Below are 27,358 nucleotides of genomic sequence, written 5' to 3' on the forward strand. Positions count from 1 at the left end.
TATGTGACCCCAAGACCCTTTGAGCAGCATTATGAGGATTCTATAAAATCCAGACATTCTGCGTCCTGAAAAATAGCGTGATTCTGGCACAGCTGACTGACACCATTACACATGACACAAAACTTCTTACCTAAAGCCTAATTAATAAATATTAAAAATCTGGGTTTGATCCTTACCAAACAGTGAGCAGCAGCAGACTTCACAAAGAGTGTGATGTTAGATGGAAGTTGCTGTGGCAAAAAAACATGCTGGAGTTTCCAATGGAAGGCAGAAAAGCTAAACATAGCACTCGGACTCATGAGATTACAATTCAGTCCATTTGAATAAAAAATTGAGTATTAAAAAAGGGGGGGGCAGTATGTGTGTGTATGTATTTTGGGGGGAAGGAGAAAGGGGAAAGCAATACTTGTTACTTGAGCAGGGCATGCCTTTTTTTCTTGGCAATCTCTGCCTCCTCTTTTCAACACGCACATGCTTTGGGGCCTAAATTGTGAGTCAGACACATGTACACAAGAGAAATGGGCCTCTGTTTTCTCTATAAAGACAGACTACTTATTTTTCAGTACAGACAGCCCCTCATATCTGGTATTTAACTTACATGTAAACTAGTCCCAGCAGAGCTACCCCTCTTAATGGCTCACACAACTTTAGAAAATGGATTTTTTTCCTGCTCTTAGACTAGACTCATCACTGCTGTATTAACTCAAAACGACAGTGAACCTAACTCTATTCAGTTTTGTGGGTTGGTGTTGAGTGATTAGGCTTCTTGGCAGACTTGAACTACTTGGGAAGTCAGAAGTGAATCAAAGACTATTACACAGATACAGAAAAAACATTAGAGATTCTGACATACTCAATCCTTTCAAAATGTTTGATGTTTTGCTGTTCTCAAGTGACTCGTGATTAATAAAGTAGACATATTTGTCATCTCCTTGGACAGAACTAAAAATGTACTTTGTTATAAGGAAAGCCTAACAGGCTTTTAGAGAAACATCACAGGTGAATACCACCCACAGCACTGCTGTCCTCCCCCAACATGCAAAAGAGATGTGCAGTGCAGAAGTTCCCTTCCTTATATAAGAAGTCCTGGGAGCAAGGACGGAAGAGGGTTTCAGGCTCATGTACTACAGTTTAGGTCTGAATAATGTTTGCCTGTGAGCTTTCATGTCAAAAACATTTCATACTCCACCAGGTCTTAGGTGAGAAACAATTTAGGTATGGTACTATTATTGCTTTAATTAATGTGTATATTTGTAAAGGCCTGAAGAAATAGGTGAGGGAGATACTCACAAAGACTAAATGGAGCCTAGGGAAACTAGTTCCTCTAGGATCCCTTTAGAGTCACCAAGTCAACCAGGGTAAAATAGACGTGGCAGAATCCTCTTGCCATCTCCCTCCCCAAACCCATTCCTAACAGATGTAAACCTAATCTCTTGTTAAAGATCTCTAGCAACACAGACTTCACAGCCTCCCAAGACTGTGAAAGGCTTTATTCTCCTTATCCTAGGAAGTTTTTTCTTCGTATCTAAATTAAATCTATTCTGCGGTAAATTAAGCCAAAAGTCTTTTGTCCTAGCAATCACTGCCATTGGGAGTAAGTTGTTCTCCTCCTCCCTGTAACAGCTTATGTACTAACATTACTCATACTATCTGCCTTTTTTTCTCCCCCCCCCCTCCTTTTTGGTGATGCAGCCTCTGTTCATTCATCCTCATGGGTCACATTTTCTTAGCTCCATGATGATTCTTGCTGTTCTCGCTGGACTTTCTCCAGCTGATCCACACCTTTCCCAAGACATGCTTCCCAAAACTAGGCACAGTATTCCTCCAGTTGAGGTCTCGCCCATGCTGAGCAGAGGGACAGACGACTTCTTGTACCCCGCTGGTTCTATTGCTGTTGATGCAGCCAAACACAATGTTTGCCTTCTCCTCACAGTACGCCACTGTTGACTCTGCTCAATTTCTGTTCCGCGAAAATTCCCAAATCATTTCAGAAGACCTGCAACCTAACCACATTCCTATTCTGTAATTTATACAGGTGATTATTCCTTTAGAAGTTTAATATATTGCACTTATTCCATTTCATCATTTCTTCTGATTATTTCTCCAGTTTAGCAAGATCATTTTAAAACCTGCCTGCCGATACCCTCACAGTCCCTCCCACCTATGTATCCTCCAGCACAATTGATACTGCATTTCCCAGGTTGCTACCAGAAGTACCACTGGGCCCATGGCTTTCCATTAATTTAGAGGGTCTCCATTTTCCCTGCAAACCCCAAGAGCCATCCTTGGCATGCAAATACTTCAGCTCTGCCTTTATGCTGTACTAGTTTCACTAAGACCCTCTGTGCGTAGATGACTTGCAGGAATGGCACATGAGAGGTGACATCAAAAGTTTACATGAACTCAAGATAGGTCATCTCATGTTCTCCACAAGACTCTAAACTGCTGTAAGAGGAAAGGAGACTGGTGTAACAGGATTTGTTCTTTACAAAACCATTTTAGCTTGCTATTTATGTCCTTGTTACCTTCCAGCTGCTTGCAAATAATTTATCTGTTGTCAAGCAGATTGATGTATATAGTTCCTTGGCACTTCTCTTTTTAACAGGCTTTATGGAGGTCCTTTTTTTTTTCCCCCCTTCCCTTTTCTTCCCAATTTTCTAGGCGTAGCCCCATCAGTACACAAGGACAGTGGTTCTCACTCCTAAGACTTATCCGGGACCAAACAACTTCCTCAGAGGTTAAAGAATTGACAGGAACAATCTGAAAACATCTAATTTATCCAAGTATTCTCTATCTGGTTTTTCTTATTCTAGACCGAGATTGCAGTCCTTACATCTTTACATTCATTGTCTCTGCTGTTTTTTTCAGGGCAGGGTGGAAAGCAGCACAAAAAAAGAGCATTAAAGATTTTATCCTTTGGTTTCACCTATCAAGAATTTTTCCTGTTCACTGAATCACAAGTCAGCATTTCTCTTGGCTTTCTTTTTTTCTGCTTCTCTCATTATCACTTAAAGCTCTAGTCCTGTGCTGTGCCTTAGCTTTTCTGATTTTGTTGCTGTGTTTATACTAAGCTTCTGTACCCACCTCTGGTAATCTCATTCACAGTTTTTAGATGCCTCCCTCTTGTGTTTGAGGCAGCCATCTCCCTCTTATTCACACCTATCATTCCCATATACCAAGAGGATGTCCTCACATCAGAAGTATAGTTTCTATAAGCAACTACAGATTCCCTTAAATTCTTTTTCTCTTTAGATTTGCTTCCCACAGGATTTTATTTACAAACTTTAGTCTACCAAATCAAACTATTTTTATCATCCCTATTTCCTAGGGATTTAACTCCATCATTCAAGACTGTTAATCAAGATACTTTTCAAAGTCAAGATAGCAAATTTAAAAGCACTTTGTCATTTTATATTTGATAGCTACACATTCAGCTAAAATTTGAACATTACATGATAAATGGAAGCGCTCCTTGGAAAAACATATTCAGTATCAAGTTATTTATCATGTAGGTGTATGTCAAATTGGGGGTTGGGAGGCAGGGTTGTTGTTTTGGGGGGTTGTTTTATTTACAGAGCATCTCAGTTGTTACACTTTAAGAAATGTTTCATGCTACTTACATGATGTTGCAAGTTCATTTTTTTAGCAGGATATATTAGCATATAGGTAAGATATCACTGTTTGTTGTGTGGCTGATTGTGTTCCTTTATTCTCCCTTTGCTATATAAACCTGATTTTTTAGATGTCTAAATATAGATTTGGTTTTTAGCCCAAATTTGTATTTAAAACAGTTAACACATCTTAAATTGATTTGAAATGCATAAAGCACCACATAGACCTCACTCTTGTCAGATTGCTGCACACCATGACCTCTTCACGCTTTTTCTTGATGCTCAGGTGGCAGTCAGAACTCGGGGACAATCTCCGCCAGCAGCAGAGCAAGCCTTTGATTGCAACTAGAGTTAACGAACCAGTATGCAACATTGTGTAGAAAAGAGTATTTCAACCCAATGTCATGCAATTTCAAGAAACACTAGCAAATGCATTTATTTCATGAAGGTAACAACTTTTGAAATAATTAGCAACTTCAAAACCAAACTGGTAATGATTTCTTTCTGTCAACACCCACTCCCCTCCCCAAATCTACAAACCTGGGAGGTAGGCAGCTGGGAATGGCAGAAGACTTTTGCAGGATTTGGGAGGTGCGTGGATAGGAGACAGTGATTGAGGAGTTTGGGCAAGCCCAAGAATAAGGATTAATTGTATATAAGATGGCTGCATATGTACAGCGTGAAAAGGAGCCACACATACGCAAGGGCTTTGGTAAAACAGAGGCATGTGGAAGAGAAGATTGCTGGCTTTTGTTCCCAGACCTGCTATGGGTTCTCTTTTGGGATCTCAAACAAGCTATTTTACCTGTGCTCCTCTACATGTATCTAAAAGGTGAAAATATATAACTAACTCACAGCAAGACAGAGTGAAAAATTAAAAATTGTTTATAAACAGTTCTGAGATACCTTGTTCAAACCTACTGTAAAAAACTGGTAACTTCTGGATACTAAGACACAGCAAAGAAATAAAAGTTGAGCACGCTGTATTTGTTTTAGATGGAACATCGAAAAGATTTGCTTTTTTCTAAAGCCTGCCAAACTGCAATAAGAACCATATTTTCTGCATGAAATTTAACACCCAGAAAAAACTGTAAAGGACCAGACGGTCTCCTGTCCCTATACACTTATTACTGCTGTAAGCTCCATCAGCATATGAAAAGAACACTCTCTAGTTTGCTTTTCGGGATGTAAATACAGATAAGTGCATTCATCTGTATGCTACAAAAATGAAAAAAAAAAAAAAAAAAAAAAAAAAGAAAACCTGCAGATCTTATTAAATGAGTTACCACAAAAAATATGAAAGTGGCAGAAGTACATTGCAGTATATAAGTTCAGGCATATCATTTTTTACATGCTTTATACGCTTTGTTTTTTATATGCATTTTCCTTTAGCTGCACTGCGTATTTCTCAGGGCACAATGAAAAAAAGAACCTGATGCTTTGACCCACAAAAGTTACTTAGGTACTCCCCATTCTGATTCAATACATATCAATGGACTAACCTACATATTATCAGCAGCCAAGAATATCATTCAAGAAACAATACCAAAGTAAGACAGGTGTTCAAAACATGCTTTTTATCTTTCTTCTGCTTTCCATCATATAGCTTTACCTACTACAGCTTCAGATAAACCAGAAAAAGTGAGTGCAAATATTAACTGTAACATATAAATTGCGCACATTTCTCTACGAGCGCCTCCTCTTCCACACCCAAATCATTGAGAAAAAGCAGCTGCTCCAGTTCAGAACAGGGTAAATCCAAACAGATTACACTGAAGTGCTGCCTTATGTGAGATTTAGTAGAGACCACAATAATCGTAAGTCTGATCCCCTACTTGACACATGCCACAATTTCCTACATCCAGCAATTCTTGCACATAGCCCACTGTGGCTGTGAGCATATTACTGAGAAAGTCAGCCTTCATTTAAAGGCTTCCAAATGATGAAGAATCTGCCACATCATTTGATCATTTGTTTTCAACACATAGCTCCTTTCAAAATGAAAAACCTGCAAAAGAAAATTGAAGTTGGCTACCTTTATTTCAGGCTGTCGGTGGTGTTAAAGAGTATTACCTCCATTGCAAACCACAGTAAAATGGAGAATTCCGTGAACCAGTTGGGCACCAGAAATGGTGCACCAGAAGGTCCACATGAGCGAATAACTGTTACACAGAGGAAATTGCCTTACCTGAAGCATCATGCAGCTATAGATAGCCTACACCAGGCACCCAAGGTAAATTATGTATTTTTACACTAAACTAGTCTGGTTCATTTTTGCAGAGTTAATTCTGTGTATTTAAAACAAACTCCGAATAAAAATTTTTTTTTGTTTATAAGAGTTTGCTTTCCAAATAATTTTTAAGCACTTGTCTCTAAAGATAGCATTTTCCAAACAGCTCAGTCCTCTGGATGCTGATGAATCCTTTGGAAATGCACCTGGGTGACTTCAGGACTTTCAGTCATGTCACTGTGACTATCAGAGGTTCAAACCTTGGCACCCATCCTTCTGCAGGGGACTGTACACATGGATCCCAGGGAAGGTATCTGTATCAGGGAACGTATGTACACAGAAAGAGCCAATTTCAGGATCAGACCTCAGACTTCATTTTGTGGTGCTTTAATGGAAAACTACAAAGTGAGATTAAGACTGCAGCAAAATGAGGATTCCTCCAGCACAAGACTAGGTAATAAAGAACAAAAGCTGTTCTCATGCTAGAGAATACCCAATCACCCCCCTTTCACCCCTATCTCCCTGACTGCTTTTATGAAGTTTAATCAAAAAAATATATTTTGTTACGGTCCAGTCTTAAACTTTGGATGAAACCAATTGAAATCTCGAATGGACTGTAGCACGTTAATGATACCATACTCTCTTTTGGCTTCCTGCCAACAAGTGAACAGTGCCAACATTTGCAGACTTCCAACAGGAAATTAAATAACTGCCCTGTTGGAAATATAAACCCATTTACAGTGGTCAGACTTGCATTTTCCAAAACAATGATATAGTTTGTGCATGTAAAACGCTAGGAAAATTTGTAAGATGATTTAGCCAAATGAATATGAAACAAAGCCTTATGAAAAGGTGTTTTGCACAGGTCTACAAATTATAGCTTTGTCAGATATATTTCCTGACCTAAGGCTTATGTAGGAACACTTATAAGGGTCTCTACTGAGTATTCTATCCACACACACCCCCACCACACACACACACGGCTGATGACTGAAGATTAACAGAAGAGCTGCTTACTTCACAATTTTCTATATTCTTTCATTTACTACTTAGGAAGTGTTTTGGGCAATTTATAAAGCGCCTGCTGGAGACTTGGGAGAGTCTGTGCTTTATTTTTAACCTGTTGTGTGACTTTTGGTCAAATCTCTGCTCTGGGCTACCGTTCATCCTCATACACTTCATTATACATTAAAGGGAGAGACAAACTCCCGTCCCTGTTGAAGTCAATGGAGTTTTACCACTGACATCACCACCACTGAGATCTAGACTATAAAAGTACCAGAGAAAGGAGCCTGTTCTTTACCAGGCATTTGTACACAACCTGAACCGTGGCATAAATCTTGTCCAGGCCCTGCAGGTGCAATACACAGTGAAAACAATACTATTCTTTAAGTATTATTCTTTAGCAAATTTGATTCTCTTCATTCTTCTTCATCACCCTGCTATTGCAACCTTTTTCCTCTGCCAGCTCCTTCCAAGTACTATGCCATTTAGAGTCAGAAACGACATGGACGCTCAAGCTAGGAGAGGAATAGGAGGTAGGCAGCATGTTAGCCAGAAGCAGAGCAGTTCAATAACCAGGAATAGCAGCAGCAGAATTTTCACACCTAAGGGATTAGAAAGTTGTCCTTCTCGTTTTTGCCAATACTAAGATAGCAACAACTGTAGCATTATTTCCTAATATTATTTCTTTTTAAAGCAACACCATGCACTGGTGCAAACCAAGTACACACCTCACCTATTTGTTAATGAAAACTTCACTATATTCACTGTAAAGAGTCTAAAGTTGCAGGTGTAAAATACTTCCTCCCCAATACTGCTACCTAGTATTTTTGCACAGTAGGGCCTTTCATTCAAGCATCTGAACTTATATTACACAGGTGGGTAAACATTATTATCCTACTTCACACAGATTGGGAAGGAGACAAATTGTTGCAGAGTAAGTCAATGGCAAACCTGAAGCGGAAGAGCATTTCTCTGCACGGCAGTCTCCCCTGAAGTCAGCAGTCAGCTCTCTGGAGTAAAGACAACTTGCAAGAGAAATAGTTTATGGGATCAAGCCCACTAAGCAAGTTCCTCCCAGTAATGAAAATCATATGGGAATAATTGCTTGAAAAAATCCTGTTTCCCTAAGAAACATTTCTAGGATAGATTGAAAATTCACAAAATTATACAGATTATCTAGATAGGACCTATATATTTTAAAACCTCACCTGTAGTTTTACGTGTACTTACATAAAACTAAGAATTTTACATGTACTTATGCCAGCGAACTAGAAAGATACCTCTGCATCACTACTATTACTCCTTGCCTTCTTTCTCTTCCACCACACAAGTTGGGCTGAGGCCCTTGAAAAACGTGATCAGTAACACCGTTACCCTGACATGCAATGAATTATTTGCCTCTTTTAGATTCACATTCTGCATAAGTCATTTGACTTGTGAGCAGAAAAATAAGCAAGGAAAAAGAAGAATATTTGCAAGTGGCAGGAAAAGTAGCGGCAGGGATACAGGCTTAAAAAGTCTCTCTGAGATCTCAGATGCCCCAGGACATCACTAACCACTGGTCAGGTCTCACTTTCAAGTCTCACTCTTGTAAATGAAAAACAACTCAAACTCTCACTCACTTAGGCCCTGATCCAGAAAGGCACTCAAGCGAGTATCTAACTTTAAACACAAAACTAGTTCCATTTAAATCAACTGGATGTCTCGACTGTTTACAGTTACAATATATGTTTAAGTGCTTTGCTGGATTGGGGCCTTAAGCCGAGATTGTTTAACACTTTCTTCAAGGTATCTTGCCAGTTTCTTGTGCCTCAACAAACTTAATCTATTTTCCATCCACTGCATCTCCTGTTGTTTCTTGAACAAACACAGATGTCCCCACAGTCTGAACACTTCAGATTCTGCCACCACAGTAATCTAGGAACCCACAGATATTAAATTAAAAGGCGAGTTACTATTTTCAAAGTTTTCCTCAAGACAAGAATAAATAAGCAACATTCCCGGTCAATAGAAGAAAAAAGGCAAACACAGACAGTGGTGCATATGCTATGGGGCAAAGGGAGACGATGGGAAAGGGGAAAACAAACCAGCCCTGCGGAGGAGGTAACAGCTTGAGGCATTTTTCCTCACCACAGCAATTGCCTCTGTAAGAAGATGAGCAGGAGGAGTTCTCACTTCTTGCTGTAGCTGATAAAGCACCAGAACTTGCCATAGGACTTGCCTGCTGAGAACCACTGGAGACATCTGCAGCAACGCCGTGTGGAACAGCTTTTTCAACAGAGGCAGAGCACTTCCAGCACCAGTTTGCACAGAATGGCTTCTCCACCAGTCTCTCCTTGCACTAGACTTAAACTTGCAAAGACTCGTTTACACAGTCCCCAGCCTAGGGTGATGAACCAGGGACGCACAAAGACACATCCCGGTTGGATGAGACATCATCACAGCGGATGGACCAAGAAGCACTGGCAGCTCTTTGGCCTCTTCTCCTCCCAGCTCTTCCACCACAAAGAAACTAATCACACAGACAGCAATGGAATTATTTAAGTAATCAAAGGGAACAACTTCTTTTAAATCAGAGCTGAAGAAACTGCTTAGACAGACCTCAAAATAGTCAGCAGGGGATCACTTTGAAAAAACAAGACTCCCAAGGACCGTGAAAAAAAAACACACTGGAGAACAGAGATTAGAAAAGAGGAAAGAAACAGCATGAAGAGGAAGAAGTATCATGTGCTCTGCTAACTGCACCTCTTAATTAAAAGAATACAACTCTGGCTGAGGGAATTGATGTTACTGCACATCCCTGCTATAACACACATTTTTGAAAGGGATACATTCCTGTTCTTCAGCATGCTTAAGGACTTATATTCATCTGGCTACAGTATGTTACAGAACTAAAGACATTACAAAAAGATGATCTCTAGAAAGCCTGTACTGTTATTCATATATTGAAACATAAGTAAGATATTATTGGTTTGGAAGCTGTCAAGACACTTCTCTGTGTGCTGCAACAGAAGTCAGAACGAGACATTTTCCAGCCTCTATGAAAGGCTTCCATTGGACACTGGAAAAATCAAAGGCCAGAAATCCTTTGCACTGTTGACATTACTTTTCTAAACTAAATCATTACAAGTATAGTTCCCATTCACATAAAGCTAATTTTATTTGAGATATAAAGCTTCTAATATAAACAAAGTTTCTGAAAGAAAAATAAGTCAATCATTTTAGCTGCCATGCCAAACAGCTTTGTAGCCCTGTCTTTTGCTAAGACCATTGTAGGGTTTGGGCACGTGAACATCTGTAATTCTGTTCCCCAGTACATTCTCCCCTGAAAAAGTAAATTGGTACAGAATGATTTTTTGGTTTTTTTAATAACCCCAGTCACTAAGAAGTGGAAAATAAGAAAAAGCACTGGAAACTGCATTGTCATTAGTGTGCCTGTATTGTATTAGACCAGACATGTCTCTGCTTGGAAACAAATTGATCACATCTCTTGGTAAATCAGTCACACTGTGGATAATATGCCAATCATTCCCTAGATTAAAGAATAAGCATCTGCTTATAAACACAAAACAACTGAAGAGCTGGCACTGCTGCATAACTTCATGGTATGTTATATTTCTCTGCTGTTCATCACGAGCACCTAAGAATTGAACCATACCACATTTCTAACACCAGACCAGGGTGTTCATTTAAAACTATACCTGCCCTATGTTTTTGGCACATGTACAAAAAAAAAAAGCATTAAAATACATTTTTTAAAACAATGCATGCAAAGTATGTCATAGAGCACTTATCAGTGGCTACCGCTAGCCATTTATGATTTCTAAGAGCTACCCTTCCTTCCATCTATTCTTTATTAAGCAGGTTAGATGAGCAGGGAAGCCTTGCAGCATGCTTGGAAAGTCAGGAAATTTGGAGTCTTGCTGAGCCAAAGGAACTGGAAACTTTCAAATCATGGACTCTTCAACAAAGACAATTTAATACCAGCACTGGTCACAGTATGCATTTATTCTGCATTTACATTAGTGTAAGGAAGAACAGGTTTGGTCAAAATACCTTCCTGTGACTTCAAAGTTCCAATTAAGAAAAGCATATCCCAAAATTAAAGGGATGTTAATAGAAAACATCTAAGCAGATGTTGGTTGACACAAGAATACACTAAAACCCAAACAAAACTCCAGGACTTTGAATTGCCAATAGAAATGATTTGTCAGAGTAGCTCAATAGCATAGCCCCAAAGTGCACTCTGCTCCTCATAAAAGAATGTGATTAAAAATGCAGCTGCGCTCTGGATCAGGCGATGCTTCCAAATACTCCTGGCATCTTTGATTAAGCCTTCTACCAAAGACAATATGAATCACTAAGTTCAGTGCACGCCATTTCACCTCCAAATCTCAACAAACAACAGAGTTCCATAGAGGACAAGTTCATCATTAAAAAAACACAGACCAAAAAATAACAAAAAGCCCACCATAGAAAGCATGCACTAACACTTAATTTCCAAACCTTCAGTGTTTGTGCTTTCCAGGGGTGACCTTCCTGTATATTGTATCTTCAGACGTACCAGTATCTAGAAACAAGGGAGGTGGAAACCCTAGAAACACCTCAGATTAAAATTGGCCCAGGACAGAACCTGTTGGTGCAGGCCAGAAAAGGGCTGCCAGAACCTTGCCTGCCACATGCACCCTTTTTCCAGCACATTTTCACCTCGGCTTATATCCAGAATAAACCACTGAAGACCGAAATCCCAAACATCAAAGATGAATGAACATAAAATATCCAAAATGTTTCCTAGTTTGGCTCAAACTAGTAAATTCTGCAGAACTCGAGCAAGGATCAATCTTGTGCAACAGGAAAAAAGACACTTGAAGCTGTCTTCCCTTTCACTTCATCTTAACAAATGTTTGATAGATTCAGGAAAAAACAGAAAAATCCTGTAAAATCCTTTTTCTACATACACAAAAATCACTCATTTCAGAACTCTATAAAGCAATGAGAAAACTAATAAAAGTCACATAGGAGACTGAAAACAGGAGCTGTTTCCCAATCAAGATAGCTAATTTAAATACACATTTCCTTTTTTGTATCTTTATATTCCTCCAAAGTGTGAAAAGTAAGTTCATGCTCAGAAAACTCCTATTACTCTCCTTGAATTGCACGTGCAATTCCTAAATACAGGCTTCAAGAAAAAATATTGTCTCAAGTAGCAATGGCTTCCATCAAATACTGTAAATGCTTTCCTGACATACAAATGGATTTAACATTTGAAAATGAAACCACTTAATTCAAGTCATACATTCGTCTGAGAAATATTTCTAGTAGAAATAAACAGTATCTTATCACTAGGATTTGATTGAATTCTATACTATTTACTACTAGGCAAATGAGATGCCTTTTAATTTCTTATATATATATTTCTTTAAGAAAAAATACAGGATATTATGGTTAAGGTTGGTAGAGGGCATGAGAACATGTATGGAACAAGAAGTGTAACCATTTGCATTTGGCTGTTCATTTTAACCCCGTTATGGTATGAAAGTCATGCAAAGAAGGTTGGATAATATTTTGTTTAGTGAAATCAAATACCGCCTGAGCAGATACTTTGCTGTATGCAAAGCATTTGCTTTCTCTCTTCCCCCAAACAGCTATGCAAGAATAGACACTGTTTTCTCAAATGGCAGGCACTTTAAATGACAGTTGTCTTTCATCCCTGAAAGCTGAGACAGCTACACATCACAGTACGGATAGCATAGATCAAAACTATCCTTTCTCCCATGGCATTTGATGCAGGAAGCAAAAGCAACACACTATAGTCTGCTTAAAGACAAAATCCAAAGTATTCAGATTTCAGACGCTCTACAGTGGACACTTAACATCTATGGGAAAGGGGCAGTGGCAGAACTCCAGACTATCACCATTTGTCAGTTTTTGCTGCACAAACCTACAGAAGAATAACCACCTCAGTGGTACCACTGTATATTTGAACAACACTGAAGTTGATGGGAAATACTCAGGAGTTGTACCAGTGTAACAGGGCAATGTGGCAAAACAAAACAAAACCTCTTCCATTTCTTTAAAACACCACATGTACTTTAAGTCCCAGTGAAGTCAAGGAGAAGAACTGCACTTCTCAGTTCTTCAGGATAAGATATTCTAGGACACTCAACACTGAAACTGCGTTCTATGAAAGGACTGCCCTTGTTCAGTGCTAGATGAAGTAGCAAAATTATTATCTATAAAAAAATGGATTTGATTTTAAAAATAAGGAGAATCTATCAAAGTAACTTTTCAATTTACTTTCTATGTCTAGTAGTAACAAGTACCACCATTAACAGGAATGAGTTCATGCTAACTGTTTAAAGATGCATCTTTTAGGGCAGTAACATCACACTCGAGGAGTGGGCTTGCACCACACATCATCACTTTCACATTGAAAGCAGCTCTATTCTACCCAGAAGTCCCAAAAAAAGCTTAGAGTGTGATTCCACTGAGGCCAAAATAAAGACAGATAAATCTTTTTGAATGGTTAGATAATTCACTTTTTACCCCTTTTTTAAATAAAACTGATATGCTGAATAGCTTCAGCTGCCTGTATTACTTAATATGCTCCAGTTCAGAAGAAACAACTTAGAACACAGGAACACTATAGAACAAATACAAATCTAGTGCAGTTAACATTTATTTTTAACAAAAACAGTGATCATTAAAAAAATATATATTTGTAAGGAGAAGATGCAATGAATCCAGCCTGTTACTTCCAACACGACAGTACTTCCCCTCACAAGCCCATCATAGTAGGCGTTCTTTTACGTGGGAAGTATTTTAGCTGACTGAAAGCAATTGCCTGCTAAACTTCCTAAAAGATGTATTACATGTATTCTTTAAAGGACTCTGGCTGAAAATCTGTCAGGCTCTGTTGCTCAGATTGACTATTTTAATCAGCATTAGTGAATGACTGAGCCCCAGAGGATCATAACCACTTCTGGGATCTTTAAGACAGCAAAGCAAGTAGAGATCAAAACCTAGTATTTCCTTCCTGCTCCTCAGTCATCTTCACTGTAATCACCAACCATCTCTGGTGTCAGTAATTCACAGTAAAAGTACAGTAACAAATAGCAGGATAATATCAGGCCTTGATACCTGATGAAATGAAAGCTAAATTAGCACAATAATCCTTCAAGAACATAAGTGTCTTCTCAAGGAGCCTGACACTAGCTTATATAGGCAAAGCAAGGCGAGAAGTGTATAAATTAGCTTCAGTGGGATAATGCAACAAAAGCAAAAGAAAGTTGAGCCTCCATATAACCACATAACTATCCTTTGCAGTATTTCAAATGATTTTCCAGTTCTTCTGACAGATATGTACATAGACACCTCTCAGCAAATTACATGGAATATATACATGCTTAATCCCCTACTTGCAACGTCGAGACAGAATTCTTCCCCTTAGGCCTTTTCAGTTATTACAATTAGTCCATGTGAAGTTACCCTTGATAATCTTAGGAGATAATAACTGGCAGGGGGAATAGTATAACAGAACATACAACAGTTACTGAGTTTGGGTAGGGGATTTCTGTAGAGCTGACAAAAAAAAAAATGCCTAATGTATAAAACTATGCAGAACCCTACACACTGCATTTTTCCCAAATGAAAGGCAGTGATAGCATTGCTCTCCCTGCTGTGACCCTTGCTGGATAGTCTGTGACGCCTGAGGCAACAGCATCAGTCATTTATTGACACAGCAGGAAGAACAATGCCAGTTAAGACATTTGCGCTGCATTCAGTTGAAATCTTCCTGAAAAGGGGGACTGCTCTTAGGGCTACCCATGGATTTTTAAAGCTGGATGGGACCATTATAAAAGAGGTACCCCGCAATAAACATCAGGCAGGCAAAAAAATTCACCTAGTGCTTAAGAGCTCCAAGCCCAGAGTCTTCAGAATGGCCTCAGATGAGAGAATTGAACAGGCCCCATGAATGATGACAAATCAACCTGTTCAGGTTCCCCCAAATCCTTGTAAAGGTCCCACATTTATAGGAGCCACTTCCACCTGCAGCCCTCACACAAGATACTATATTACCCAGCCAAGAGCCGTATAGCAAGGAAAAGCAGTGAGTTTGCAGGTAGTCTCTCTTTCTTTATTGAACAAATTCTCTGAAAATTAACTTTACCTACTATTGACACTGAGACCCTTTTCCTCTTCCCCCAATACCAACTATCAACTTTTAAATTTTCAAGACAGATCAAAGAACTTCCTCAGAACTACTAGGACCTTCAGAGATAAATACATTTTGAAACCAGAGAGGTGAGTGTGACCACTGCCAAATCTGGCTCCCCATTAAAACCAGTTCAGGAAGAAAGAAAGGGGACAGTTAGCTTAATGCCCAGCGTAATCTGTCTCACTCTGAATAACACAACCAACAAAATAAACCAAAAGTAAATCAGTCTGACTTTGACATTCCCTGTAGATTTTCAGCGTGAAATGAAAACAGTTGATCACAGAGCTTCTCGTATCTGGACCATATTTGCTGCTATGAAAAATAGGAGACCAAAGATCTTAAGAGGAGTCCATATGGAATGTCAAATTTCTGCATATAAAATATTCTCAAGTTTTGTGAACCTTTTACTACTGCTCAGGGTTCACTACACAACCAGTCGTAAGAGTCAGAAATACTCATTAGGATTTAAAAGAAGATTGTGTGTTTAAAAAAAAAAAATCACAAAACCAGAATGCAAGAACATAAATCACATCTTACAAACAGACTCTCAAAGGAAAAATGGCAAATCAGATACCATCTCCCCCTACATAGCGGAAGAAAATCAGGAGAACATCTTCTTTTGATCCCTGATGAATTAGAATTTTACTAATGACTAAGATTCCTCTATAGTGAGAGGATGCCTTTACAGCTTCTTCCCTTGCCTGGGCCTCTTTTCAGAGAATTTACGTAGCAGTAGGGGCTAAAAGAAGCAAAAACCCTTCAACCATTCTTTTTAGCTGGGCATCTGAAGGCCTTCCTAAAGCTCTTCGCCGTACTAAAAACCTGGTTTATGCACATGTAAAATACTACTGTTCTTAATGTTGTGAAGAACATGTGTTTTTCAACATATAGCAACATACAGTACACAGGAAAAATAAAGGGAGAGGATAAATAACGACAACATTGAACTTACAGCCCAGCAGTGGAATGACCCATAACTTAGAAGAAACAGAGTCTAGAGCTATGATGGGCCTCCACTCACTCTGCTGGGGAAGGCACTGTGCTCCACTGCTGCATGCACTAGAATGCATTCTATTATCCCACACCAGGTTTCAATTACTCATCTCTTACTCAACTTCAGACTTACTTATTTAAAAGGATACAATTTTAACAATAAATCTCATGGACAGTGTTAATTAAAAGCTAAATCTTGCCCTGAGCTGGACTTCCAAAGTCTCTGAGAATGTTCACAGCCCATTTATTTATTCCAGCATTGTGTCAGTTATTAAACTACAGTAAATTAAAAACACAGTGACAGACCAATAGCTAAAATAAGTGAGGCTTGTTGCATCTCACTTACAAAGGTTGCCAGACTTGGGCTCTGACAGACTGCCAAGAAAAGTGAATTTAAAAGCAAGGGGCCCTCAGTTCAAAAATGTCCTATCGTGAACATGAAGTGTTTAGAGATGCCAGCAGCCCAGCATTCCCAAGTTAACCGTAACTGCTTCATGCAATACTGGGCAAAAGGAGCATGCTCTCAAACCACAACTGCGGACCATTCAGAGCTGTAAAAAGCATCAGCAACACTACTAAGTTGCCCCAGATATTAAAAGGAAATCAGTAAAGAGGCTCAAGCCTCATGAGCACCTACACCAGCTAGAAGGGGGCCAGCTTTGCACCAGAGTTTCCCGGAGGACTTCTGACATACTGCTAATTAGAGCAAATGCAACTCCCCTGCCCGGCAGTAGCAAAATGCACCAAATGCCCAGACAGGGCCTGAACAAAAGAGGAACCCACTTGGAATTTCAGATTTAATCGTTGGCTGATAGTTCCTTCTAAACTACCACATTTTCACTTCTAATTACTGACTTCCCTCTTGCTGCCAGCTTCTCAGCTGTGGGATATTACTAGCCCTCCAGGGCTACTCCACTCTCAGGGGAGCTCTGTGCTTCTGCTCTTCATAAAAAAGCAAAGGGCACACAAATCAAAACTGGGAACCATTTTTTTTTTTTGGAGAAGAGCTTTAAATGTAGGAAGAGAAAATGGTTCAAGACACTAGAACAGTTAAGTCAATGGTCAGAAGCAAAGATCCACCTAGTGCTATTCTGTGACCTCTTGAAAGCATTTAATGACATAAATCCATTTCCCTGACAATCAACTGAGAATTAAATGACCTCTTGTCATTCTGGGTGAAACACACTGAAAGCAGAGCTCAATGTGGTGCCCTCTACACTCAGTCTGTTCTGGAGAAAAAGAGATGTCTCCATTGTGCTACAAATTTTCACTAAATTCACAGGGAGATAATGTATTTTAAAAAAATAAAATCAAAACACATGGAATGAATAATTAACATATAAAATAAAATTAAAAACTAAAACATACAGAATGCTTGTTACTTACAGAGCACATCAAATATCTCAGAGTAAACAAAACAATTACAAAGATACTTCCTTTTATTTCAAGCCAAGTTAATCTTAGAGAAGAGATGTTCAACCATGATAACTGACCTCTTACAGGAAAAACTGGGAGAGGCAAAAACTGTTGTAAATACAGTGTAGACTCCACAGCACTCAGATATACAATAACTCTATAAAGGTGTTACAGATGAGAGTGATATTCACTGTACAATAAAGACGATACCTCTCCATGAAGAGAAAGGTGACAGAAGTCTTGCAAAGAGGACTTCCCTTGATCAAAAAACAGATCTAATCTTAGCTCTAACGCTGACTTTTTTTTGTCTTTTGGCCAAGTTTCTGGCTTCTCCTAGAAACCACTCTGTGTACACAATCACACTTATCTTTGAGGACAGAATTACTGAAACTGAATTCAACAGAAAGAAAACAAAACCCCTCTCCAAGTTACATATTCCACAAATGTTCAAAGGTATGGATGCTGAGGTGGTGAGACAGGCTTGTACATTTTATTCAGCTGCTGCGACAAACACAATGACAATATTACAACACAGTGTTTCTCCTCCTCCAACCAAGTCAAAGAGGTGACTTACCACTTGCTTTGTAGCTCAGACCAGTAACGAGCACAGGCATAGATAATTTTTTCTGCAAGCGGGATAAAAACTTAATAGCTTCATCAAATACAAGAATCATCTGAAAACATTCAAACCCCTTTCAATTTATAGTGAGAGAAGGTCAAGAATACACCCGGCTGACCTCACAGAGTGAGTCTGGATTAGTCTGGACTAATCCCTTCTGTTTTTTTCCAGATGTCTGACTATCTCAAGGACTTCAACGATTAGCAGTTCCGTAACATGTTCATATTTGCAACAAAATGTCTCTGGCAAGCTGTTTTATATTATCCAAACATACCCAGTACATAATGTTGTGTAACAAAAGCTGGTACCAAGTCTAAGAAAGGATAAAGATAAGTGCTCACCACAACCAACAGACTCTCCTAGGAGAACAAGACTCTTATACCCTTATTGTACATGCTTCAAACTTTTTAGGATGTCCATAAGCCCAGCCTTGTCACCATACTCTGCAATTCATTCTAACGTCCTGGCATTTTTTTGTTACCCAAGTATCCTTATCCAAGTGTCATCACCTTTACATCCCCACTTTTAAACCAAAGCCTTCAGGAAGAACAATCCTATCACCAGACACTCAACATTCTGTTCAAAATCAGACAAAAGCTCTCTGGAAGATGGTGGAAAAGTCACTTTAATTGAAAATACTTTAACATATCAAGTGTCATAACAACTTTTCTATAGTGCTAAAGGAAATGCTTAGATGAAAACAAAACAAAATACTAACCTGCAGCCTCTGCCTAGCACAAATTAATCTACATACTACTGGAATCATTGTCATTATTTTTCAAATAATGGTAGTTACAAGGTTGCAACAATTTAAAGAAACAAGAAAAGGCGGTGGTATTATTACTAGGCCTTATTAGGGTCCACTCTTGCTCTCACGTCTAAGCCCACATTCTGCACTCAAAAGCTTGTCAGCTGGGCTAATGAAAGATACCACTTTTCCCTACAAATGCCATTCCTGCCTTTTACCTAGATGTGGTTAGAAGACTGAAGTACAAAGACAGGTTCTTTCAAAGTGGTATTAACCCAACAAGAAGAGACGAAGTACCAGATATGATTTTAAAAGGGCTCTAGTAAAGTTTCTCACTCACTGCATTATCTCAAGCAGCTTCATTTCTCCTGACCAGGCTTCTGAAGGCTTTGGACTGATCTGTACCCTACATCCTTTCTGATGAGATTTTGAGAAGTGCTCAGCTCTCCCAAGTAAATGTGGTAAGAGCTAACGGTCCTCGTGAGTTTTGAAAATAAGGCCACACAGGTCATAAAATCCCTCCTTCTCCAGCATGTATTCTCAGCACTGAAGCACACAGTTTCTCTGAACAAGTAGCCATTATGTTCTGTATTGACCAGCCACAATGTGGACGCTCTCAAACAGCACATTACAGTCGCACCATCAATCCTTTAAAGCACGGCTTACCATCTTCAGGAGTGACTGTGCCACCTCCTTCAGAGGAGGACAAAATAGCTATCTCTTAAGAGGAATGCTCACGCTGTGAATCTGGAAGTGCACATCCTTCCAAAGCTAATCTCAAGTTCTAAGGGTAAGAAAAGCATACCCTCATATATTTCCAGTCTCTGGAGGGAATGGGTGATGAGGTTATAAAGTTGCCGAACATTTTTCCTTGCTTATCTCTGATCTTCCAATTTCCCATGGCCTGCTGCTATGCTCCCGACACAGAGCTTCACCACCCCATTCCTTTCCCAGATCTGCGTGGAGCAGATGTTCAGACCTCTGCTGCAGAGCAGAGCATCTGGGAATGGGACAGGAGTACACACAACTGACACCCCTTGGAGGAAAGGAGCAGAAGGTCACAGGAAGCCATCGTGAAGTATCAGTTTCAACGTATGACCTGACCAGTTTGAAAAAAAACATTTAATAAAATGCAGGCTTCCACTGGGGCCTCCAACAACTGTTTTCTCAAGAACTCATCTAGTTATGAAACTTTACCATTGCATATTGGGATGGCTAAGTCCTAATGTAAACCTCGTACCAAATATCTGTTACAGAGTGAAAGCATGTCTTTGTACAACACAACGCAGAACAGGGCATCAGCAGCAGTTATAAAAAACATGCAACGTCTGCACAAAGTTACCAGCACTTTTACTCGAACTCTTTAGGAGGAATGTGTCTTGCCTCTACATACGGTGACTTGTTCCAATTTTTTTGGTTTTTTTAAACCTTCCCTGACACCAAGGCCAGACAGATCTCCTTTCCCTTTGACACTCCCAAAGTGCGAGCGTGACCAGGCTCCCTGCCTCCAACATGACAACAGAAAGGTCGCTGTGGGTTAAGCCATGCCTGGACCAGCACTACTGGACTGGCATGTAATTGTCCCAATCCAGCCTACAGGGACACGCTGCCCAGACCTTGGCAACATCAGCGATACAGGATACTTCCTGCAAGAGACAATTTTTTTCTTGTTCTTCAATCTCCTGTGAAGGTGCTGTGCAGCACCTCGCTGATCAAACACAACCAGAGCCTCTATGCAGCTCTCTGAAGGGATTTTCTTAAAAGACAGTATCAAGTACAATTACCCTGTGGAAGTCAGTAGAAGTAACAAAGCAGACTTGACCTAGGCTTTCTTCTGCTTTAGAGCCTATTTCATGCCTTTGGCATGAACTCCAGCTAACGACTTGTTGAAATACAGTAGAAAAAGCCTAGCATTGTACACAGCACTGCTGAAACACAGTACTGGCCCCACAATTAATTTACACCCATCAGTTCCACCTCAACGGGAGTGATGTGGCTTTCTGTTCCTGTTGGTGACCATTCTGCATTATTTTTCAGGAATCATACCTAACTAATCACCCTCCAAATTTGTGTCCATCCCAGAAATGTGCACCACGGGATTCTTTTCACACGTCACTAGCCATTTCCTTTCATATACTGCTCTGCAGATTTACTTGGAAACAGTGGCACTCCAGTGTCTCCACTTCAGGAGGAGATCCTAGAAAGCAATCTTCCTCACTACGGGATGCTGGCATGGAAGTATGCTGAGAAGCCTGCGTTATTGCTTTCCCTCACTAAAGGGTTCCTTTCTAAAGCTACTTCTTTTTCCCAAGCTGTCTGACTTTGGCAGAGCACCACTTTCAATATCACATTGCATTAGATTCCAAATATACGCAAGTTCTTCTATTTTACATTATATTCTCAAGAGGACCTAGAAGAACTTTACTACTAAATAAGGCTAATATTTAGGTATTTATTACTACATAATACACTAGTAGTATCTATTTAAGTTGAAATTACTGCATTTTTTCAACTTAGCAAACTTCATAACCTCTCCACGCATTCTGTCATTTCAGCCCAATTAAGACAGTAAAGATGACCGAGCCTCTCATATGCAACACTCCTGGTGGGGGGGACACAGTGACTCTGCCTGTAAGCAGAGAGAAAAAATAATAACTTCTTCTGCAGCAGCTGACCAAATGAAATGTAACATCAAATGTCAAATTTGGGGAATTTTGGAATGCTCTTCATTCATCATAAAGCATGTAAAACTGCAGTCACCAAACCTACAGAAGTATCCTTCAGCTAACACCAGTATCTTGTTATTACTTCCAAAGAATCATAGACAATTTCTCTCATTTATTCATTTCACTCTTGTTTCATTTATAAATGAGCAGATTCATTGACTTTCAGTATCTCCATAATCAGAATGAAAAAGAAACCAGGATGGAACAAGCCCTACAAAGTCACTTAACTATTCAACTGCTGCCCCAGCCCCAATCAACCCAAAATTTCTTTAAGCTCTGCTTTAGGGAGGTGGATCCACAGCCCTCCCAGTGCTGCACTACCTTTACCACGAAAAACTGCTTCCTACCGTATAACCAGATTCAGATTTCACATAAACCTTCCCTCTGCTTTCAAGTGCAAGAGAATATTGTAAGACAACAGTCCCAGTTTGCTAATTTTTAAAAGCAGAAACTTGGATCAAAGGTAGCATCTTAATAATAAAATAACTTCTTTTGATATTCATTTAAGTGTTTCAATACATAGCAGTCACTGTCAAAATGTAAACTGCATTACCACTGTCATGCCCCTACCTACGCAAGGCTGGGTGTGAAACTTTCCAGCTTTGCCAAGGCTGGCCCTGACACAGGCCTGTCTCGTTTCTTTTGGTTTAGGGAGCAACTTCACCAGTGAAGTACCAGCACGTATTACCTGGGAACCTACAGCAAGATGAGAACATCACACTGCAACAGCAGATAAAACACATGACTTTGCAGCCCAAAATAACTGCAGCTCACAGTCTACCAGATTAGTAAAAATTGTTTCTTAAGATACAAAATTTCAAAAATATGCACAATTGTGTGAACATAAAATTTGCAATTGCAGATGACTGAGTCGTTTTCCAGGGCTTGGGGAAGAAAAGGTTTATGCTTTTTATTTTGTGTTAGTTTACTTTCTAGATATTTCTAGCTTGCAAGACAATTGCTATGTGGAAAGCAGCTGCATTTAGTTAGAGACTTTTAAAAAGAGTTTTAAACTCTGAGGTGCTCTTTTGAGTCTCAGAAGGCCGCTGCATTTCTACATGTGTTTCCAAAGAGCAGTATCTAGTATCACACCTCAGGGAAGCTTCCCCCCGCCCTGCCTTTGCCTAGATTTAGGTATTTGTATTTAAAATCCATACACAAGCTTTAAAACCCTCCCCTGCCCAGATCTCATTTGCAATGCTTTAACTTAAAGTTCCTGTGCGTACATAATCAACACAACAGTTTCAGAAGATGTTAATTATAGAAACAAACAATGTCCTGAAGATAATTTGCTGATACTTCAAGCACCTTTTGTCAAGAAATGCGAGACTACAATCGTGGTAAGTCAAACAGTGACATCTACTCTCATCTTCTTATAGGCTTATGGCAACAAAAGCATTTTGTTTGTTTGTAAACTCATAAGGGGATACTGGCTGAAAGAGCAGCCTGTTGACCTATGGACGAAACAATTAACCACCAGGGTATTACAGGGATTGATCAAGAGCTGTGGAACTTTATGTCACAAGAGGCAATTTTCAAGGGAATCAGCAGTACCCCCTATAATCTGAAACCTAATCTAGAGATCTATGGTTTTACTATATGCTTTTAAAACACTTTTCTACTATTCACACTTCTTCCATTGTGACTCCTCACAAAGTTACATGACACAGAATAATAAAGCCCAAGTGGTAATATCCATAGTCAGATACTGCAAAGAATGAAAAAATATCCAAGTTAGAGAGTTCCTGTTTTTTATATTCACATTAACTTTGTGGTTTCATTCAGAAGACTTGGGCCAGCCCGTGAGCACCCTTGGGAAGAGGACGCATTAAAGACGGCCTGAATGTACAAAGGAAAATGTGCTTTTTGTTTTGTTTTGCTCTCTACAAGGAAAGGTCATTGACAAAAAGGAAGCAGCAGGAGACAGGGGGAAAAGTGAAGAGGAAAAGGCAAAAAAGAACTTTTGGAAGGCAACACAGCAAAACAGTGTAGGTCGCTTGACAATATCTCAACTAAATGGACGACTTGGTAATAATCCCCCCCAAAAGAGATGTGACAATAGCTGCACAGATTCCTGGCCTCCAAGCAGATACACACATCTTACTTGTCCTACCGAGCTGCATCAGCCTACTCGCATGAGGCCATTCGTGCACATCTGTATATGTTTACTGGATCAGAGTGTCAAACTGGGAAGTCTCTGGAGTGGGAGTCATGTCTTCACAGATGTTTGGACCAAGCGCAGCACAATGAGGCTCTGATCCTTCTGGACCTCAGGGAGCTAACAGCCCAAACTACTCTTCAATATTTTCATTGTCTTAGACTGTCAGATCTTGGACTCCTAGCCCATCTTTTCTGGTAGTAGAAGTTAGGCTACTACCAGAGACGGACTTTCATTGCAGTCCTTATTTGACATGCCTGGGGGGAAAAAAAAAAAAAAAGGTCTTTTACTTATTTAGTGGTCCACATTCTATCTTTTTGAAAAATGTTAGGGTAAAAGGGTAGGGATTGAAGGGTTCTGTATGGTTGGTTGGGTTTCTGATGGAGCAAAATCTAGTCGCCCAGCCACTACCGTTATCTTAAAGAAATTTGTAAAGCACTTTATAATAGATTTTTTGTTTGTTTGTCTCTTTAATTAGTGTTAGATGTTCGGGTTCCCTGATGTTTAGCAAGTTTGGGGGAAAATGTAGTATGTGGTTGTAACATATGTGATAGAAATCTGTCTGTAAAAAAAATAAACAAATCACTTGATCTGCCCATGAGTCAATGTAAGTATTTGCCAAAGACATTAGTTAAAACACAGGAAATATTTCACTGTGGAAAGTAATTGTGCACAATGACTATATTAATATTCATCCATAAAGATTAATTCATATAATGAAAGATACTTCCCAGCAGAATTCACGGTAAATAAAAACCAGCCAGTTTTGGACCCAACGTGATCAGTTGCTTCATGTTCGGGGGGTGTTTTTTTCCCTCCAGGCTCTTAGAAACCCACAAAATTTCTTATTATAACCCTAGAGTTTTGAAATTAACTGAAAAACAGGAAAAAAGATGGCCTGTCTTTTTCTCGCCCCTTTAAAAAATACAGCTATTTGTTAAGCACATACAGCATTCCCTGGAGACACTAGAAAACAACATTTGAAACTTTTCCCACTGAGATGTCATGGAGAATTCCTACCCTAAGCTGGAACATCATCCAGCCATTGAATCTGCACCAGGAGACTCCAACAGAGTCACACTGTGATATCTGGAAGTTGTTCAAACAGATCCACTACCTAACACACAGTACCAGGTAATGGCATCATTAGGGACACACTGAAACACGGAAAGAAATTCAGGCACAGGCATACAAGGAGAGCGTTCTATCTGTTAGCTACGACTGACTTTTTAAAGGCAGTTATCCTACAGGATCTGCAATTTGGCTTAGAGATTTTATAACCGCAGCTTTTCCAGTTCTGAACTGCTAAGTATTTAAACTCATCAGCTTTATCTCCTCAGTGTTCGCTTTTTCCCCCTTCTTTAAATACTAAGTATGGCCATATTATCAACCAGGACTTTTCAGAAGTGGCTTGTGATTTAAGTACCCCCCATAAAATACCTTCAAGGAGATGGAGTTCATGAATATCCACCTCTAACTGAAATTCTCATGCAGGCGTCCAAAAGCACTGCTCACTTTTTACTGACTTGGCTTCAGAAATCAGTCCTTCTTGCCTAATTCCAACTAGGTCTCTTTATGCATGTGCTACACTTTAAACGTAAATCATTTGCAAAAGGCTGAAATCAAAACCCTAATAAAACAGAAGGATCGCAAAATAAGTATTACTCATCAAAACTAAATTAAAGAGGCTTTCTTTAAGGTTATTGTTTTAAAAACCAAGAAAATTTAAAAAAACTTCTTGGAAGACTACAAGGGCGATGAGACGGCAAAACATCCCCCAAAGCTGGAGCTAAAGGACAAGTCATCGTTGATAACACCACCTCGGGAACCATCAATCACGTATCAAAAGCGGGATTGCCTGGGAATGGTTACACTTAGCCAGTAACTCGGCCAAACACTTGGAAGGGCTTTTTACGAAGCAATTAAACACAGATCGAGCATAAAACTCGGAGTTCGTTAACGGGAAGCGGGGGTGGGGGAGCGCTGGAGCCGCCGGGCTCTGCGGCGGGCGGAGGGGCCGCGCAGCCCCGCGGACCCCCAGGGCAGGGCGGCGTCCCGCCGGCGGGCAGCGCTCCGCTCCGCTCCGCTCCGCTCCCCTCCCCTCCGCTCCGCTCCCCTCCGCTCGCCCCCGCAGCCGGGGCAGGGCGACCGCCCGCGCCTCAGGGCCGGCCCCGCCGCCCCGGACCCCACGCGCGCGACCCGCGAGGCGGCACCAACGGCTCAGCGGCGGCTTGGTCCCGGTCCCCCCCCCCCCCCTCGGTGTCACCCCCGTCCCGCCGCGGGCGAGGGGAGGCTCCCGCGGGACAAAAGCCGGGACGCGGCCCCGCACACCCCTACCTTGCGTGGCGTCCCCCAGCTCCGCCCGGCTGCCCGCGCGCAGCAGCAGGAGCAGCGGGAGCAGCAAGAGGCTCCCGTCCCCGCCGCCCGGCTGCTGCATTCCTGAGCCGGCGCCGCGCTACTCGCACATCCACCGCGCAGCGCCGGCGTCCCGGGCCGGCCCGCGCACCGCCGCGGGGCCGCGTCTCCTCCCGCGCCGCCGACCCGTCCCACGCCGCGCCCTCGGGGCTGCGCTCTCCTGGCGGGCGGGGAAGCGAGCGCGGGCGGCCGCCGCCTCTGCCGCCCTCAGCCCCTCACTTGTCACTTTCCGCCAGCTCCGCTCACAGACCGGCCCGGCCCGGCCCCGGCCCCGGCCGAGCCCCCCGGCCCCGCCGCAGCCCGGCCGAGCAGCGCCCCCTACCGACCCGCCCGCGCCGCCGCCACCGCGGCCCGCCCCGCCCTGGCCCGCGGGCCGCAGGGGGGCGCTCGCCTCGCCGCTCCCCGCCGGGCGCCATTTTCCCCGCTCCTCAGCCGGCGGTGCGGCTCGGCCCGGCCCGGTGCCTCTCGCCTGCGAGCGCTGGCGGGTGGCTGCCGCGTCCCTGCCCTGCGAGCCAGGCGCCGTAGGAAGGGGAGGTGCCGGCCGCCGTGGCCAGACGGCTGAGGTGCCCTTCCTCACAGCCCGCCTCATCCCTTCCCCTGCCGAGCAGGTGGATTTATGAAAGCACGCGTTGAGGTTACCATCCCTTCCTCTCCGCGTTTCGCTTTCCAAGGGTCTGCTGCTTATACAGCAAACGAGATCCCAGGGATTATTGCACTTGGGAGAGAAACACTTTTCTAGAGAGAATCCGGTTTTGTTACTTGCTGCCTCCATTCCTAATTTTCCAAGGTCTCCTCCTGGTCTTCCCCCATTGTGCATGAGAGCCAGAATACCTTGTTTGCAAACTGCACTGAGGAAGCTCGCCCACCACGAAGTAAAGGATGCCATTGTCGATATGACCGTCGAAATTGTGAAATCACCATCGCAGGGCGTCCGACTCACAACTGCAAGCATGGGGCAGCCCATACCCGCCCCCCACACCAAAGCCTCCCAGAGGGCTCAGAGCAATGGGGGTGGCCAGTGGTCAGGAGCTACCGATGCACGTCTGAGCCACGATGGAGGCATCTGACTGACACCAGCCACCCTCTGTCCCTGGGAAGGGCATCGCTCACTGCCCAGATGCAGCCATGGCTGTGGGAAGGGCAGCTGATCACTTTTATGTAATTTAAAGTTTATCCCACTGGGCTCTGTGGATGTAGTGTTCTACTTTTTAGACCATTT

At 41.4% G+C, this 27,358-nt stretch overlaps 1 protein-coding gene across 1 annotated transcript in view; it reads right to left on the reverse strand.

Annotated features, from left to right (window-relative positions):
- ROR1 (receptor tyrosine kinase like orphan receptor 1) overlaps positions 1-26,161 on the reverse strand; it is a 171,421-nt gene extending 145,260 nt beyond the window's left edge. The window contains exon 1 of the mRNA XM_075710915.1: positions 26,062-26,161. Within this exon, the coding sequence (XP_075567030.1) occupies positions 26,062-26,161 (100 nt within the window). The remainder of the gene's footprint in view (positions 1-26,061) is intronic.
- Between the last annotated feature and the right edge of the window lie 1,197 nt (positions 26,162-27,358).

The sequence above is a fragment of the Pelecanus crispus genome, chromosome 5, assembly GCF_030463565.1.
Source record: "Pelecanus crispus isolate bPelCri1 chromosome 5, bPelCri1.pri, whole genome shotgun sequence".
In the NCBI taxonomy this organism is placed as follows: Eukaryota; Metazoa; Chordata; class Aves; order Pelecaniformes; family Pelecanidae; genus Pelecanus; species Pelecanus crispus.